Source organism: Hippichthys cyanospilos, chromosome 4, assembly GCF_059441005.1.
Source record: "Hippichthys cyanospilos isolate Australia breed blue-spotted pipefish chromosome 4, RoL_Hcya_1.0, whole genome shotgun sequence".
Classification (NCBI taxonomy): Eukaryota; Metazoa; Chordata; class Actinopteri; order Syngnathiformes; family Syngnathidae; genus Hippichthys; species Hippichthys cyanospilos.
Genome location: NC_142372.1, coordinates 4328235 through 4345764, shown reverse-complemented (window position 1 = coordinate 4345764; position 17530 = coordinate 4328235). Strand labels below are relative to the sequence as shown.

At 40.4% G+C, this 17530-nt stretch overlaps 1 protein-coding gene across 1 annotated transcript in view; it reads left to right on the top strand.

Annotated features, from left to right (window-relative positions):
- Positions 1 to 17530, top strand: part of itfg1 (integrin alpha FG-GAP repeat containing 1) — a 79338-nt gene that overhangs the window by 15711 nt on the left and 46097 nt on the right. Inside the window, exons 7-9 of the mRNA XM_088412482.1 lie at positions 274 to 323; positions 4286 to 4367; positions 8927 to 9021. Of these exons, the coding sequence (XP_088268608.1) occupies positions 274 to 323; positions 4286 to 4367; positions 8927 to 9021 (227 nt within the window). The remainder of the gene's footprint in view (positions 1 to 273; positions 324 to 4285; positions 4368 to 8926; positions 9022 to 17530) is intronic.

Genomic DNA, 17530 nt, shown 5'->3' with positions numbered 1-17530 from the left:
CTTGACTGCCTTGAGATGCACAACTTGTCTCGCTAAATTCCTCTCTTAATATCTTAAAACTCATTTTAAAGTTAAGTCAGTTCCCTCATTTTTTTCCAACAGTTTCCTTGACTTTCGCCTCTTTTTCAAGGAAATAAATATGCAAAACTCTAAAGAGGGGGAAACTCAATGTGTGATTACCTCACTGTCCCAGGTGTGAAGATGGTACACCATTATCCTTGCTAGTAGGTTTTATATTTGTTTGACTTAATCCTTTGACTTTCCATCTTTCAGATTTGTTCCTGACCACCGTTGGGCCGAAGTTTGAGACCTGGATCAGCAAGGTACTATTTTTTTTTAGCTCGTTTATCACTCTAAAAAGCTCATATTATCATGTACTGTATTTCACATTGTCTCCACTAGGCAACCCATTAAAGTAGCAAAAACTACATTTCTATTGATTTTTTTTTTTGTACAGTGATACAAGAACATTTTAATTATATACAGGGTGAGCCAAAGGTAGGTAGAGTGGACCCAGTCTATTCTATTCCATTCAGAAACAGTTTATTTACATTCAGGATACAGTGGGAACTGTGTTAGTATTGTAGATTTCGACCAATTAGATGTTGACCAATAAAATGTGATTCAGCTAGTGTTTTTTTTTTCTTTTTTTTTTCTATCAGTATTGAATCAGAACACCTCTGTGAAGCGAAGGGCAGATATGGGCAGAATTACTCGAGGTGTGTTTCTCAGCCAGAGTTATAGGCTATAAAATAAAGTGTGAGTCTGTCAGGGTTTGCGTTGCAGCAGGATACCTTCAATATAACTTGTGTTCTATCAAACATTAGAAGGTTGCCTTTCTTTGTTTTTTTCTCCTCAATCAGCCATGGTGAAATGATAACATTTCAAACTGCCTGCAGTACACGGCGACTATTTTAATTGCTGTTTAATGTTAGGGTGTTTTGTCGTGGCACAGTTTCTAGAGCAAAAACAACACTGCATTGTACTTCCACACACTCCCCCCCCTCCATGACCCAAAGGTGTTAACCCACTGATCAGAGACGATGAGTCATGAAGCACCCACACCTCTGTTCATTTGCGATCTGTGAAGCTTCAGTGAGTTGCTGGATTGTCGGCTGCTGCTACTGCAGGACTAGTTAATATTCCGCCGGTGCAGAGCCAGTAGAGACTGTGTGGCTGTTTTGTGTGAGTGTGCATGTGTGCGTGAGCACATGTGCAGTTGTGTCTGTGTGTTTGCGCACATGTGTCATGTGTGTTTGTGTGTTTGTGAATGTGTTGCAGACGGGGTCCCTGCTTGAAATTCAGCAGGTTGAGGCACAAGGCGAGCGGCAGTGTATCTTATCGCAACGAGAGGGAATGGGAGGAGGCCCGGCAAAAAGAAACAGGATGGGGGTTGGCAGGGGAATAGTGACAAGCCAGGAATGAAAAAAAGAATCAAAAAATGAGAAAATAAACCGGAAGAGTGTTTAGGATTTTCAACCATCTTAACGGCTACAGAGCAGCCCCCCCCCCATTTTTGTGCTAACCAAAGATATTTTCACTTTGGGCACTTCAGGATGTCATTCTTGAGCTTATTTGTGGAAAATGTTGTCCCATGGGCTAGTATTAGTGGTTCTTTTTTGATGTGTGATGCTAATTAGAGGACACATCTTGGTTGAACAAGTCCCTATGCTTAAATTATATTCAGTCTTTTCTAGAGGTACCATCAGTTTTGACTAGGTGCCTTTTTTTTCATCCATTCAGTTGAACCACAAGCTTTGTCTTGATTTTTCTTTTGTAGCTTTTTATTACTTTTAACAGACTCAAATTATATCTGTGACAATGAATCTATTCATCCATCCAACCATCCATTTTAATCAAATTCATTTCTGTCTTTTTGATAATCAATCATTTAGAAAAATGTGTCCAAATCCTAAATATTTTCAGCCTCTCAACAGTTCTCAGATTTCTATAGTCCTCCCCTAAAGCAGTTCTACCATCCATCCACCTTCTACTGTTATATTCCGGAGTCGGGTCCCGTTCCTGGACAGGGCACTCCACCCTTTTCCTTTGTGGACCATGGTCTCAAACTTGAAGGATCTTCATCCCAGTCGCTTCACACTCTGCTGCGAACTGCTCCAGTGAGAGTTGGAGGTCATGGCCTGAAGAAGCCAATAGCACCACATCATCCACAAATAGCAGAGTTGCAATGCAGAAACAGCCAAACTGGACCCCCTCAGAGCATCGGCTGTACCTAGAAATTCTGTCCATAAAGTTTTGAACAGAATCAGCGACAAAAGGCCGCCTTGGCGGAGTCCAACCCTCACTGGAAACGTATTTGACTTACTGCTGGAAATGTGGACCAAACTCTTGACATCGGTCGTGCAGTGACCGATCAGCCCGCATCAGGGCGTCTGGTACCCCGTACTCCGGAAGCACCCCCACAGAACCTTCGAGGGAAACTGTTGCACGCCTTTTTCTAGTCCACTAAGCACATTTAGACTGTTTGGGTGAAGTCCCATGCACCCTCGAGGATTCTGCCAGGGGTGTAGAGCTAGTTCACTGTTCCACGGCCGGGACGAAAACCCCACCGCTCCTCCTGAATCTGAGGTTGGACTTCTTGATGGACCCCCCACCCCAATAACCCTGAATGAATAAAATATTGGCACGCATGCGTGTATCGGTACATACACATTTTAATTATACGTATTGTGCATTCATACTATACGTACATTCACACTTGGGCTCAAAATGATCAACTGACTCTCACAAAGACTAAATCAAGGACTGAATGGATTAATGGCATTCATTTCAGTGAAGAAAATGGATTATTAATTAATGGCTAATTTGCAGTTAAATTTAGGTTGTACATAAGTCAAGGTAGCACTGCATTTATTTTCCATCCTCCTTCACCCAGCCCTCCCTGGCTTTTATTGTCGTTATCTAAAAGAAGTCAGGCACTGAGAAGGACGAGGCAGAGGTCAACAAGCTGTAGCGAGGGGAGGTGTTTGTTAAAGGTCAACTCCACGTCGGCTGCTATAATGCGGGTGTAGTACGCCGCTCGCCGAATGACAATGCTTTGCGCTTATTGAGCCGCTTTCAGAGTGCAAAACGGTGAGCGACGCTGGCACAGGCGCTGAATATTAATCAGTCACATGTTACTTACGTTCCCTGGATCTCCAGTTTGAACGTGTGTTCATTGTGTTTTCAGCTGTGACATTTTGTTCAGGTTAGGTGCTCTGTGATATTACAGTGCATTACTGGCATGCGCGTCTGTGGGCATGTGGTTTTCAGCAACGTGAACAGAAGGGGGACTAATAAGAAGTGTCATCCTTTCATCTTTGTACATCAATTCCACTGACACACACACACAAGCACATGCGCTGTTTTAATCATGACATTTACCAATCAGCAGCCTGCGCCAGCCAATCACAGTCTAAGATCTGATCTTCACTTAGTTGCCAGCCTCCTGTGTGCGTGTGTGTGTTGTTCAGGGGATGCCGTTGTGTATTTGTGATGTTTTGTGTGATGCTATCTATGATATTTCTTCCCCTGAGAAACCCTTTGAAATTTTGGTGATTCAGGTCCATACAAATAAACTTGGCTTGACGTGTACATTTGAAAGTCTGTCTCATATTTTTACACTTGTGTAACATGTAAAGAATGCTTAAAAAATGCAATGTGTCATTATAAAAGACATTACTTTCAAGTTTGTCACAAAATATTGTCTTTTTTGCTTTTAAGTGGTACCTTATTCGTGAGGAACGCACATTTGTGGAATGAGAAGAGCTCATTAAATTGGTTTGTGTCTATAATTGCGTGCTTTATTGAACGTGATGAATATAGTTTTATTTTTTTAATCTGTAGTCTTTATTAAGTTTTTACAAAATGAATACAAAAAAAATATAAAGGCTCGGGCCGATATCATGTATGTTATGACTGTATAAATAAATAACTCTAATATGTACAGTATCATTTTAAAATATATTTGCTGAATAGCTTTTTTTCCATTTGAAAAAAAAAACGGTTCATTTTGAAATAAGGTGTCTGATTCAGCTTTGTTATAATAAACATTGGTAAGTTAAATATGTAAATAAACAAAATTGAAACATTTACTGAAATGGGTATCATCAAATGGGTTAATCTGATCCTAATTATGATTATGGTAATAATCAACTGAGGGGGATTCGATCATCATCTTGCTGATAACCATAAATTCCAATAAAACAGTAATTCATAGGCTTTTATTGGTCATTGCTCTCAAGAAATGTAAAAAAACAAAAAAATATTTTCCACATGTTGACAGGATGGCAACTTCAGCCGAGCAAGTGTTCTGCCTGAAGACCCTCCTTCCCGCAATGTGGGACAATCATCCTTTGCTGATTTTGGTGAGTATCCATGAGCTTTCAAATTGTTTGAATCATGTTTGCTCTTTTAAAACTGTGCTTACACAATGAGCCTGCACAAGTAATATCAGTTATACTTGAAGTTGCCTGACGAATTGTGAATCAATTAGCTGTTTCCAAAAGTTAATAGAGATGAATGTTGGCTTGAGATAAAGTGAAGTAGTCATTTAATTCCCTCAGAAATAAAAGGGGGAAAAATGTGAGTAAATTACTGCTGATTGTTGGACTCACCGAGTGAAACTCACTTAAGCAGCTCATATTGGGAGGCCAATTAAACTGAAAAATGGTTCAAGTAAACACCTAAAAAGCTGCATTTTGTGCAGGACGGGATTTAACTCCACTGGGTCTTGGTTGGTGTGTGGGAGCGAGGCACCCTGGCTAAGTCCCTTAAGCCTCCTCTGCATTTGAAGCAGGCTCATCCTGCAACTTTTTACCGCTGTCGCCATTGCCAGATGGGGCTAATCTACACAACACACACACACACACATTCTTGCACACACCAATTTTTGTGAACATCTTATCCCCCTTAAACAATCTTGGCTGGTGTGAGTCATTGTTCGTCCCGGCTTTACATTTTACTCACCGCAAATCTCCGTCGGCTCGCTTTAATCTCCGCATTGCCGCAAAAGTGGCCTGTGGGGTGTTCTTGTCTGGGTTCGACTCAGACTGCCACAATGGTTTTTTGTCATTATTAAACAGCCAGGTGTCAAAATGTGAGAATTGGGAAGAACCAGGATAAAATTCAGTGAAATCTGTGTTACATTTTTTATACAATTTTCCCCGTGTTCCGTATCTGTTTCTTGCATGCCACACACACGGACTGGCATCAACAAAGAACTCTTTCTCGCCGCTCTTCGTTCCCGCAAGTGCCACTTTAGGAACGCTGCCCTTGTTAGCTGAAGATGGAGGCCTGCAAGGGTCACACTTCTTCTAATCTGACAATTTTTGAGGAGAGCAAAACAGAGAGAGAGAGGGAGAGAGAGAGATGCCTCCTTAGATCAAACATGCTGTTATCTTTCATTCCGCTTGACCCAGCTCTTCTTCATCTTCTGTTCATCTCATCAATGCTGCCTCTCCTCACAAGTCCTGTATCTCACAGACCTGGAAACCTGGCATAGCATATGTACAGAAACCAGTCAACCACATGTATACAAAAACGCAGGTTTGCAACCTAAATTCGTAACTGACGTGTAGCCTGTGCAAGAAACAAAATGGATCTCTCTGCCTTGGTTGAGGTAATTGCCTCGCTCAATGTGAGAATGGTACTGCCGCATCATTCATCATTAGGTGATACACGGATCCCATGGCCGAGTGTGTCCACCGACCTTGATGCAGGTAAGGTAGAGATGAGCGGGAAGGAGGGGAGTCACATAATGAGGCAGGAACTAGAGAGGCCAGCTAGGAAGGAGGTCGGTATGAAGGAGGAGAGTAGGAGGAAATGGAAGCAAGGGATGCTGTTAAGGAGGTTTGGAAGGAAGCAAGTGTGAATAAGATGGATCGGAAAAAGACATACAGGTGGGATTTAGGTCGAGAACAAGATTGAGAGCATGCAGATACGAAAAGAAAAAAGTAATGAGAACTAACGTTAGTGGTTAGGAAGGAGATTGATATTTTGGAAGAAAGCATCCATGGATGCAGTCAAGGAATCTAGCAGAATTTTGCCACCTTCCAACACTATTTCCCAATGTTTTTTGTTTTTTTAAGAAGGAATTTTATTTTACATCCGCAGTATGTCAATTGTCATGCGGAGGCAATGCTTAGCCAACCAGTTATGGAAGAAGTGAGTTAAAGTAGGTTGCTATGATGGTGACAGGAAGTAAGAAGTCAGATGGAGGGCAGATAGAATGGAGGCCATGTTGGAAGTGAGAATTTTATATTCCTCCGGGAAGCATTCTGCTGCATGACCTTAGACTTCCACAGACATGGAGTTTTCATACAGCGACACACAAATGTGTTTAGAAGTGATATTTAAACTCAGTGTGTGTGTTCAGGTAAACCAGTGTGTGAACAGCCTAGCCTCATTCCCTCCAGCTCCTCTGCTGCTCCCTTCCCACTCATCTTATTATATGTGTTACATGCAACCTCTCCACCTCTCTTCCTCTCTGTCGGCCTCCACCCCCCCACACACATACACACTTCTCTTCCTCATTTTCTAGCGCATCTTAATGTGGCAATATTATCTGACTTGCAAAAAATGCTCCACATCTGTCACATTGTAAGGAATATCCTGGGCATTGTGCTCCTCAGATCACTTTACAGATTTTTGATTGGATTCAAATCTGGACTCTGGCTGACAGGAAGACCTGCAAAGCGAGTGCACCAAATTTTGCCGTTGTTGTGATGTGCTACTCATTATTCAAGTGCCTGCCCACTTCGTGACTACCACTCAACTCAGGAAAAATGGCTGAATGGTTGCACATCTGCTAACCCTTTGCATCACCTGCCAACTTTGGCAGGTTGAGGAATGAATGTCTTCCATTTTTTTGAGAGGAATTCTTAATTTTTTCAGAGCCAGATTTGTGCTGTGTTACGGCACATTTATTGCAGGATTACTTGGTAAATGTGAGCTTTCACACATTTAAAGTGCACTTGAGGGTTTTTTTTAAGTGAACCAGATACACCTCCGCACACCGTGTTCCCTCGGCTTCTTAGATCATTTTAAAAATCATCTTTACACCAATGTTGAGGGCTTGACACTGAATTTTGGTAGCACTGACGCTGCTAACTTTTTCAGTTGCTGGTACGTACAGCATGACCATATTTGCTGATGTATAATCATCTTAATTTGAGTGAGTGCTTACTGTTTTAACACCAAGACAAAACTGATATTGTGATGGAGGTTGCCTTAGAAGTCAAAATGAATCTCAACCAACTTAACAACCTTCAAAAGACAAAAAGCATGGAATAAATTGTTACACCATGAATGTCAATAAATGCAGGCCAGACTATTTTTTTTCCCCATCGGTCCTGGAATCTGCATCCATGGCTGCTTCTCCTTTTTCCCCACTGCCAATCACTTTGTCAGCTAGGGGACAATCAAATTTAAAGCACTGGGGAGGACTAGGCAGGCGGTGAACAAAGAGCGGCAAAGATGGACGAAGACACACACCGAAGGAAGCGCCTCAACGGGAGGGAGGCGGGAGAGAGTGAAAGTGACAGACGAGAGTGAAGAAAGGGCATAGCAGGAATGAAAGCGATACTGATAAAAGATAGATGAAAGAAGGTATTCATGGAGAAAAGGGCAGGTGGGACTGCATTAGTCTGCGGGGGTGGGTGGTAGTCTGTAAACACTGGAGACAGGATGGCAAGTGTCAGCCACTGAAGAACAAAATTTTCTCTCATTGTGTATTTCTTTTTACCCTCTTCTAACAATGTGTCAATCTCTATTCAACCATATAGCAGTCCAGCCATCTTTCCGCCATCATTTTGCTTCAGGATCCAGTAGAACTAGGCAATACGGCATTATAGAAAACACACTTTCTGCGTTCAAATATAGTAAATAAAAAAAAACAACGTGTCAAATGTTAATCACTGTAATAATAGTAATAATTGTTAATAATGTAATGTTATTGTTTAATAAAAAAAACGTGTCCCTGGATAAACCTGGAAAAAAAAGAGCTCAACAAAATGACAAAATTGCTCCTCAGAATAAAAGTCAAATGATTTACAACATCTTGAGACTTGATCACGGAAATAAGAATGAAAATAAGTCTTTACGGCTAATCTGAATTTAAGTGATTCCGCTTCAAAAATATTTGGGAGTAATACTTATGGTTAAAACTATTTGACGATTTTTTTATTCCAAGCAACCCATCCAGCTTCTCAATTAGACTCAGCATCACACAGTAACAAAAATGCATTTTTCTTCGTAAATCTCCAGTAATCTTCGGTAGGGATGACATTTTCGGGATAACTCAACCAGTCACAGCTCTCTTGTCTTCTGTGTTTGGTTATGTGACGTTCGTGAGCTGAGCCCTAAGTAACTGGGATGGGAGCCATTTTTACTCGATAGCAAGTTGCAAAATGGCTGCTCCTTCAGATGGCAAAATTAAAAAGGGTGAATTTTGCTGCTTAATACACAATGTTACCCATGATACCATGTTTAGACCAGTGGGGCTGCATAGAACATGTTTTTAATCAAGAAAAGTTTGGAGTTGACTTCCCCATTTAGAAAAAGAAAATATGGTTTTTGTTAGTATTGCAGGACTAATTACCTCAGTGAGCTGAGACTTCACTGATTTGTTGCTAAACAGGCAGCAATAAGTTTTTTTTTTTCTTCCACAGAAGTAATTGCCCTTTTTTTTCGTTCAAACACAATCACACAGTGGACTGGTATTGGAGATGTTTTTCTTAAACATCCGAGTTTCAGCATTTAAGACTTCAAAACTGCTCATAAATTAACATTTTGATTGTTAAAATTGCAGCCTTGTGGTCAAGTGCTTCAGTCTTGTTTATAGTTAACGTTCTCCATGAAGTAATTGTTTTACTTAAAATTCTTTACGAGCCTATCTTTTTCTTTTTCTTCATTGCGATTCTGGCAGATGGTGACGGCTACCAAGATCACCTCCTGCCTGTGTGTATGGATGAAGCCTGCCAGAATAGCGCCATCTACCTGGCCAAGTCGGGCTCCAAACAGGTGAATACACACACAAACACAAACTGAAACACTCTTATTGTAATTCAGACATTACTGCTTCATAAATTGTCTGTTTTTTTCTTCCATTGCAGTGTTTTTTTGTTTTTTTTAATCATTTGCCGCTAATAATGATCTTCTGGGGGGTTTATTTTTCTCCTTTGAGCACTTTGAGCCCAGCATTCCAAACAAGCAGTACAAAAGATTCTCTTTACATCACAAAAAGACTCAAACTATTAATGACAAGTTTACTTTTTCTTGCTCTGATTAATTATTTTTTGCAGAAATGTTTGTATAGCACTCCTAAAAATCTGACATAGTGGAACAGTAGCTATCCGTCCATCTTCTCGAGCCGCTTAGCCCCACAGGGGTCGCAGGCTTGCTGGCGTTTATCTCAGCTGGCTTCAAGCAGTAGGCAGGGGATACCTTGAACTGGTTGCCAGCCAATCACAGGGCACACAGAGACAAACAACCATTCACGCACCCAATCACACCTAAGGACAATTTAGTATGTTCAATGCATGTGCATGGAGTGTGGGAGGAAGCCGGAGTGGCCGGGGAGAACCCACGCAGGCTCGGGGAGAACATGCAAACTGCTGGAGCCAGGTGGATTTAAACCAGGATCTTTGAACTGTGAGGCGGACGTGCTATTCACTGCGCCATCGAGCCGCCCACAACAGTGATTATAGGATATTTGTTGTTATATTTTATAGTTTCATGAAATATCAATAAATTAAAATACTTATTAATATATGCAATAAAATCGAAAATATATATTGAATACACAACTTGTTAAATAATTTTTTAGGAAAGAAATTTCAAACAACAAACAGTGTCTTTACTGCAGGGGAACATGGCTTTTCTTGGATATTTTCAGCGATTGCAGGTTGCTTATGTAAGAAAATCATTTAAAGCAGACGTATCATTCGTCACAAAAAAAAAAAACCCAGACATTCAGGCGAAGAGAAATGAAAAACTTTTTTTTGTAGGTGCAGGAACTTTTTAATCTAGACTTTCCCTTCACACAAAAACAAACCTGGTGAGCACTTTCACAACATTCCCATGCTCACAAAAGTGCGAAATGAGGCTGGCGATCATGTTTGGGAATCATGACTGTCATCTCAGTAGGTAAAAACATTGCCCTCTGGTTACTGCGTTATTTCTTTTGTGTGTGCATTCCGCCCTCAATTTTTTGGTTTTGTATTTTTCATGAGTCTCCTGGCATCATCTCAGCAGAACTCTAGCACACACTGAAAACAGTCAAATCTGACCAAAACCACATACTGTATCTCAAATCAAAATATTCTTGTTCTTTGTCTAACACTATTTTACAAGTGAGATTTATTATGATTCAAACTTATCATTTGTTCTCTTCGAAACATTATTGAAATAGTTTTTATCATTTGAAAGTGTGTGTTTTTTTAAACTAGATTTCAAAAGGCACTATCACATAAAAACAATAATCAAGAAGGGGAATTTTCACCTAGATGTGAGCAATCCAGCAGAATCAACACTATGCATCTGTCCGTCACTGACGGGACACCCGTTTTGCCGACAAACAACAAATGGCGGACCAGTAAAAAATTGTAATATGCCAACCTCTGGTGACGCAGCAATAACGGAACTGACTGAAACTGACCGTTACAACTTGGTTCAGTTTGAAAAAATGCTGGATGATGAAAGAAGTGGGTCAAGGCAGCCAACGAATGATTGACCAGCAATTACCGTACTTGTAATATGCTCACCTGTGTTTTTCCCCCTCTCAAAATACTCAATTCCTCCGGAACCTTTTATTCCATTTTCAAAATGATCAGGAAGTGGCTTTAAAGCACTGATGCTTAAAAAAAACACACACACACGCTCACACACACCATCGCCCACATATGGTCTATTCAGTTTGCATCCTACCAGTTGGCAGGACGCCTGACTCCTTTTCATTCCATCTTTTGCCACCGAAGAACCAGCTTCCACTTGCTTGTGCCCCCCCCCCCCCCCCCCCCCCCCAAAATCCAAAATAGAAATGTTATCGGCTTATCCGCCGTGTCCGCCCACACCCACACACATGCCCGTGTGTGCACAGTCGAGTATTCCCTGTAGATACATATTTGTCTCATCTTTCTTGTCACATTTCTTCATCAGTAACAAGAAACAATTGCATAGAAAGAAATGGTGAAGGACAAGCGGAGCATATAACAAAGGGTTGTGTAGAAGAAGAAATGATGTTTAATCATCCCTTATGGAAGAGTACACATGATTGAGATGCTCGGATCCAGGGAAGCTATGATGGAGCTTCCGCACACGGGAGCATCAAATCCATTCATGTTTGCATTGGTTGAAATGAATGCAAAGGCGAAAATGTGCATGCCAAGCCAGCAGTTTCCAATGTTCTTGAAAGTGTCTTATGAACAATCTTAATTGGTGTATTGAATGCATTCCTAATTCCTTGTGTGAAAATGTTGTGGGCAAAAAGATGATTTGTTGAGAAATGTATTTAATAGCGGACCAATCATACAGATTGTCGTTCATCCCTTTTCGCTTAATAACGCTTCTCTTGAGACGCACCGGTTGATGTTTTGGAGCCAGCAAACCTCAATATCCTTTAAAAAAAAAATTGTGTCATGTTGAAGAGCTCCTATCAAAAGGGATAAAGTGGAAATAGAAGAGGCGAGGCAACTGAAGGTATATTAAAGTGGCTTCGTGGGGCTTTGTGTGTATCTGGGGCTGAGAGGCGGGGCAATTAGATGGAGAACAGGATGAGTTATTTCTGTTGCCTTCATTACCACTTGAGATGAACGTGTCATCAGAAAGCAGCAGGAGGAAGATGAGAGTAGGGATGAGGGATGTGGAATTTAAAATAAAAAAATCAAGAAAAATGAAAAACAACACGTGATGAGATCCCCTTGGGTTGGCAAGGATGCCCCGCTGAGGGCATTGGTTTGTATTTACATGCACGCTGGATCCTTGTGCAGCCCCAAAGCAGCAATTGGCATCCACCCCCTTGAGGGTCTTTACCATTCTGCAAACCTTAAGATGACCTTGCCAAAATAAATAAAAGAAACGTATCTTTTACCCATTTCTACCATTAAATATTTCGGACTCCACATTTTCATGTCATATTCTGTGACTATTATGGTTTTCTATTTCTGTTAGCGGTGCAACGGATCAGTTCAATCTGGGACCTGATTGGATTCGTCAACAATCAGATCGGATCAGCCAAAACTATAAAAACAAGAAAAACACGACTGTCTTTCTTCATTTAATGAAACACTGATAACAAATACTAAAAATATTCAAATCAAAATGTCAGATATTGTTATTTGGATATTACAACCCTAATTTTAAGAGCAATATAAAGAGCAGCAAAAAAAAACAACTGTATTTCTCATCTTGGTTCATTGAAATTCCAACCACTAGACTAGAGATAAAGGTTAGAAAGCCCGCATTGTCTCGATAGATACAGTTTGCAGTTATTAATGTTTTATGAATTGATGGACTTTTTTAAAAAATCTCAGCTGAATGCATTTGAATATACCATAGTTCTTTAGCACCCTGCACTTACGCCAGAAAGTTTAGCCGTATCATACAATGATAGCATTTCTGATTAGCATTTTTCTAGTTCCCTTATTCAGAAATGGAATATTATTTGTTAATGGCAGTATATTGATTGTAGCCTTGTGACGTGATGACAATATCAACTGGAATCACAAGAACTAGTCGAGCTAGTGCAACCAATGCTAAGAGGGACAACTTCAAAACCTAGGACTTCTATTTGGTGTGGTTAATTTGAAGTTGGCAGTGTGTTTGCATTATTTTCTTGTGCCTTTCTTTCTTTAAAGTTACAAATGCGCTTGAAAGTAACATTTGGAAAAGTAAGATTGGGCCCGATTTCTGATCACGTGATTTGGAGATCCCTGGTTGTATTAGTACTACGTTAGTAGCATGAAATCACTGTCAGAGCTTCTCTGGCTGTCAGAGTGTCAATGCTGCGTCCTCTCACATTTTACCCAGGCAGCGGCCAGTTTGCAAGTCATTCCCATGGGCCTTGGCAGAGGTCACATCCACTTGGCCTTGTGCAGCTCACACGTCAGCACTCGATTAGCTTCTGCTCTCCAAACACATACGATCTCTAAGACACGGCATACAAGTGGAGGCCCAGGGTTTGCTTTGAAAATTCAGCAATCAGTGCACGTCCTATCACCAGCGGCGTCGGTACCACCCTTGCCCGAACTAAAGCCAGCTGGCTTGACGGCCAAAGGGCCACGCCCCTTCCGTCCCGCTTAGCCGGTCGGTGGTCTTGGACATGTAATACTGACATATGGTCTCACTCCATCTTTGATTCACTCCTGCTATGACCTCATTAACACCACCAAATGAAGTCATAGCCACCCGTCAGCTTTGTTCTACACAACCTTTAATCTTCTTGCTGTACCATGGTTTCAATGTTATAAACCATATTCAAAGGGCATGTTTTGATATTTCAAAAGCGGTTATTAAATTTGTTCAAATGACAGTCTGAAAAGCTCTGCAAAACGTATCGACATTACAACCATCCATTTTTCTATATAAGGAGTCTTTATTTACTGAAGTGAGTTGCAGCCTATATATTCATCAATTTTTTGATAATATTTTTCAAATTGTCAACTGTGTTTGCCTTCTGCCTCCAAATACAAGCTCACGCTCCCTGTCACACACCTATGCCCTCCATCATTGTCAGGAGCCGTCGGGCCACAGCCTCCATTTCCATTCAGACACCTGCTCAATCAATCCCACTCAAACACCTCCATGGCCCCATAGACAGTCGGAAATTGTAAAGGTCTAACACCAATCCGCATTACTGCAATATTGCTTTCAGTAATTTTCAATTTGTCAAATGGTATAAATTCAGATTTCTGAGTGAATCACGTTGCTTAGAGAAAGTCTACCATGTGCTCATGAAATGTCAATCTCTTAGTTTTCTGTTTTCAGTTATTTCCCGCAAAGAAGTGTTTAAAGTATGCAGTCAAAGTACGTTTTTGTCGTTCCCTGTAACGTGAAACCTAAAACTGTTTTTTTTTTCTATCAACATGAACATATTTAATAACATTGGCAGTAGAAGTTCGTTCATTTTCAAATGATTTCCGAAAAGTTAATTCAGCATTCATAAATGAAAACAGTTGCCAACAAAATAACTGAAAAATGAACGTCGCTCAAACTGTAACCCAGTTTCCAAATTCAGTAGGTTTTACTTCTGCGCTCTGGGACGCTCCTGAAATTACAAGCAACTGTAAAAAATTATCAATGAATTTGACACGGTCGAACAAACGTTAAAAATAAAAACTCCAGATTGGTTAATATGACGAATAAAGGGGAATAAGAGAGGTTATGGACAAGACTTCTGAGGTGGTTCAAGTTCAACAAGTACTCAAAGTCAAATATTGACTCTTGGGCCTGCCTTTAAAGTTACTTGAGATTTGCATTTCAACCACTTCAACTGCATTTGCATTTCGCTTTCTGCATTTGGGGGATTCGCGTCCCATTTTTTTCTCCATTCATCTCATTTCAAATAAATCTTTCTATATTTCAATAAGGGAATTGAGGACAGTCGAGTATCCTTTTCCTGACGCTGTGGAAATACAGTACTCAGCTCAGGATGTTGTGGAAGAATTGAGAGGCTAGGGATTTGAATCCCATAACTTGTCTTGAGTCAGACTTAAATCAGCAATTTTAGGACTTGGGACTTGCTTGGTTAAAACTTAGTACATTTTATTATCTTATTCTTGAACTACAAGTCTTGCCTGTTTACATTTGACATACTTTCCAAGACAAAGATACATCTGTTTTTGAAAAAAAAAAAAAAGTTGTATTATTGCGCAGTACAGTCAATGTTGGCAATTTGCCCATTTCTAGTTTCAACATTCAAGAGTTTTATCGTCATATGTATGGTGTTATTATAGCACACAATGAAATTCTTATTCCCTTCACTTCCCCGAGTAGCAGACTACATTCTATTTTCGAGCTATTGCTATTTATCATAGCAATATAAATAGCAATAAAACAACAACAGAAACAATGGTGCTAATAATATAGTGCAAATATCATTTAGTGCAAAATATGATTTATGCATGTAGTAAGAGCCAGATTAGTGCATGAGAGATTTGTTGAGAATCCGGATGGCTTGTGGGTAGAAGCTGTTTGCCAGCCTGGCAGCTGGTGGCAGCATTTCAAACAGATCGTTTTGTGGGTGTGTCTTGTCCTTGATGAGGTTGCTTGTCCTCCGTAGAACCCTGGTGTGGTAAATGTCCTGCAGTGATGGTAAGGGTGCTCCATAGATGCGCTCTGAGGACTTGATCACACGCTGGAGAGCCTTCCTGTCTTTTGCTGTGCAGTTGCCATACCAGACTGTGATGGAGGACCCTTTGGATTGTTTGGGCCATCAGGGAGAATGGGGCTTTTTTTTTTGTCAATTGACAAAAAATTGCATATTAACACGAAAATAAACATTGTCTCCCCGGTCCACCGCAGACTTGCTCAAATGCAGGGTGTTCTCGAATTTTGTTTGACAAAGAGTTTTCCTTTGGCACGCCACTTTAGTATATTTGTTGCTATTCTCAGCTATGGCTACAGTTACAGTTTGGTGTTTTGATGTGTTGACTAAACTTGAGCTGCTTCTGTTGTAAGCAAGCGCCATCTTCATATCAAAAAAATGCATTTTGCATACAATGCATGCGATGTTTCAGCGAATAAGAAAAGCTGGGTTCCAGAAGTTATTCTTGACAGTATATGAGAGAAGAACATTGATTCAATGCAGCACTTAAGGAAAATCGCATGATATATCATTTAAAAATAATCATTAAGTTATGGGGGTAAAACTCATTCGAGGCTGTCTCCGAAAGCAACGGCTACATTATTATTTAAAAAAAAAAGTTCCATGTTTCATGAATCTATGCTATATTCTAACGTGTTATGTTTCTACATTGGGCTTGAAACGCAGCCTCTGAATTGAGACACAACTCTGAACATGCACATCAGTCTAAATTGTCATTTCGAACAAAATGCTGTGCTCTCATCCAGACCTTTTCCCATTCAAGTCGCCCCGCCGTTCCTAATGCGATGAACATTTCCCTTGTCGTTATGTCTGCGGCGTCATAAAAAGCCATTACTTGGTCACACGGCTGCTTTTAAAAGTAATTCAATCGCCTTGTTGTCTGTCTTACGCCAGCTCCCCGGCGTTAACCCTGAAACTTCAGCGCTGCCACCCCGCCTTTTAATTTCTTGGCCTAATGAAGCGACATGCGCTCTCCGGCAAGTCGACGGGAGTCTGCCAGCCTTTTTGTGTGTTTGCTTGCCTCAGTCAGATTTTTATGTTCGTGTTCTGTGCAATGCAACGCCGTATGTAGCCTAAATGTTTTCCGGTTGTTCCCTCCCTTTCATTTTTTTTTCAATTAAATTCCTGCTATTAGACAACATCAAAATTATTTTTTAGTTGTTTTCCATATGACAAAGAAAGGAGACATCAGAAAACAATCAGCCAAATATTTTAGTAAGATTGCCTTACCCCACTTAAAATTTGTTATTGTGTGACAGCTAGAATTGCGACACAAATACTTTGAGGTAGGGCTTGGCATCAAATCAAATTAATTTTATTCATTTCATTTCATTGTCAATTGTAGTTACTAATTATAGTAGTAGTTACTAATTACTAGTTACCAATTGTTTCATGCTGCGTTTTCCGTTTCCTGACCCTCCTTTATCTTAATTAAAAATAAATGAATAAATACAAACATAGAACTGAATGCAGAGACTCATGAAAGTTCCGTAAAAATACGTGTTTGGGATTGAATGAGTTAATTCTGACATCAGTTATGCACGAACTATTTATGTTTACATTAACACTGATTTAAATCAGTATATATTATTTGTGTAAATATTTTCCACCGGAATAGTTTTTAGTCAATTAAATATTTCAATATTTTCTTCAATTCAATGGATGAAAATCCCAAATCCTAACATTGATTTCAGATCTGCAGAACGCTCTTTATTATGTCGCAATCACATCATCCCAGTGACTTGACCCAAATCAGTGGCAGCATTACAGCTTCTATGACAACCATTGCATTGAAGGCGTCACATTAATTCGCTACTGTAAGTACCATCAGCGTCTTTATCTCCATTAACTTGGTCATTTGGATCTCAACACTCCCATGTTCATCGACTGACTTTTAAACTCGCCTCCAGCAACTTCTTAAGCTTTAACAACACCCCGCTGCTGTTTTAATGGACCTGACTTAATCCATAAGCACTCGATATGACTACTACGTACAATATATATCAAAGGAACATCCGTGTCACAGTCTGCTGTCAGATTTCATTTTCCATCCCGCCGCATGCTGGGTGAGACTATGCTAATTGGATAGCCGCGCAATTCAGATGAGCGATAACGCGCACAAGGACCGAAGAGATCTTTTTCCTTTGCAATATTGTCTGCCTCAGCTCAGGCCATCTTTTGTTCACCTCATGCGTTCAAGTAATACAA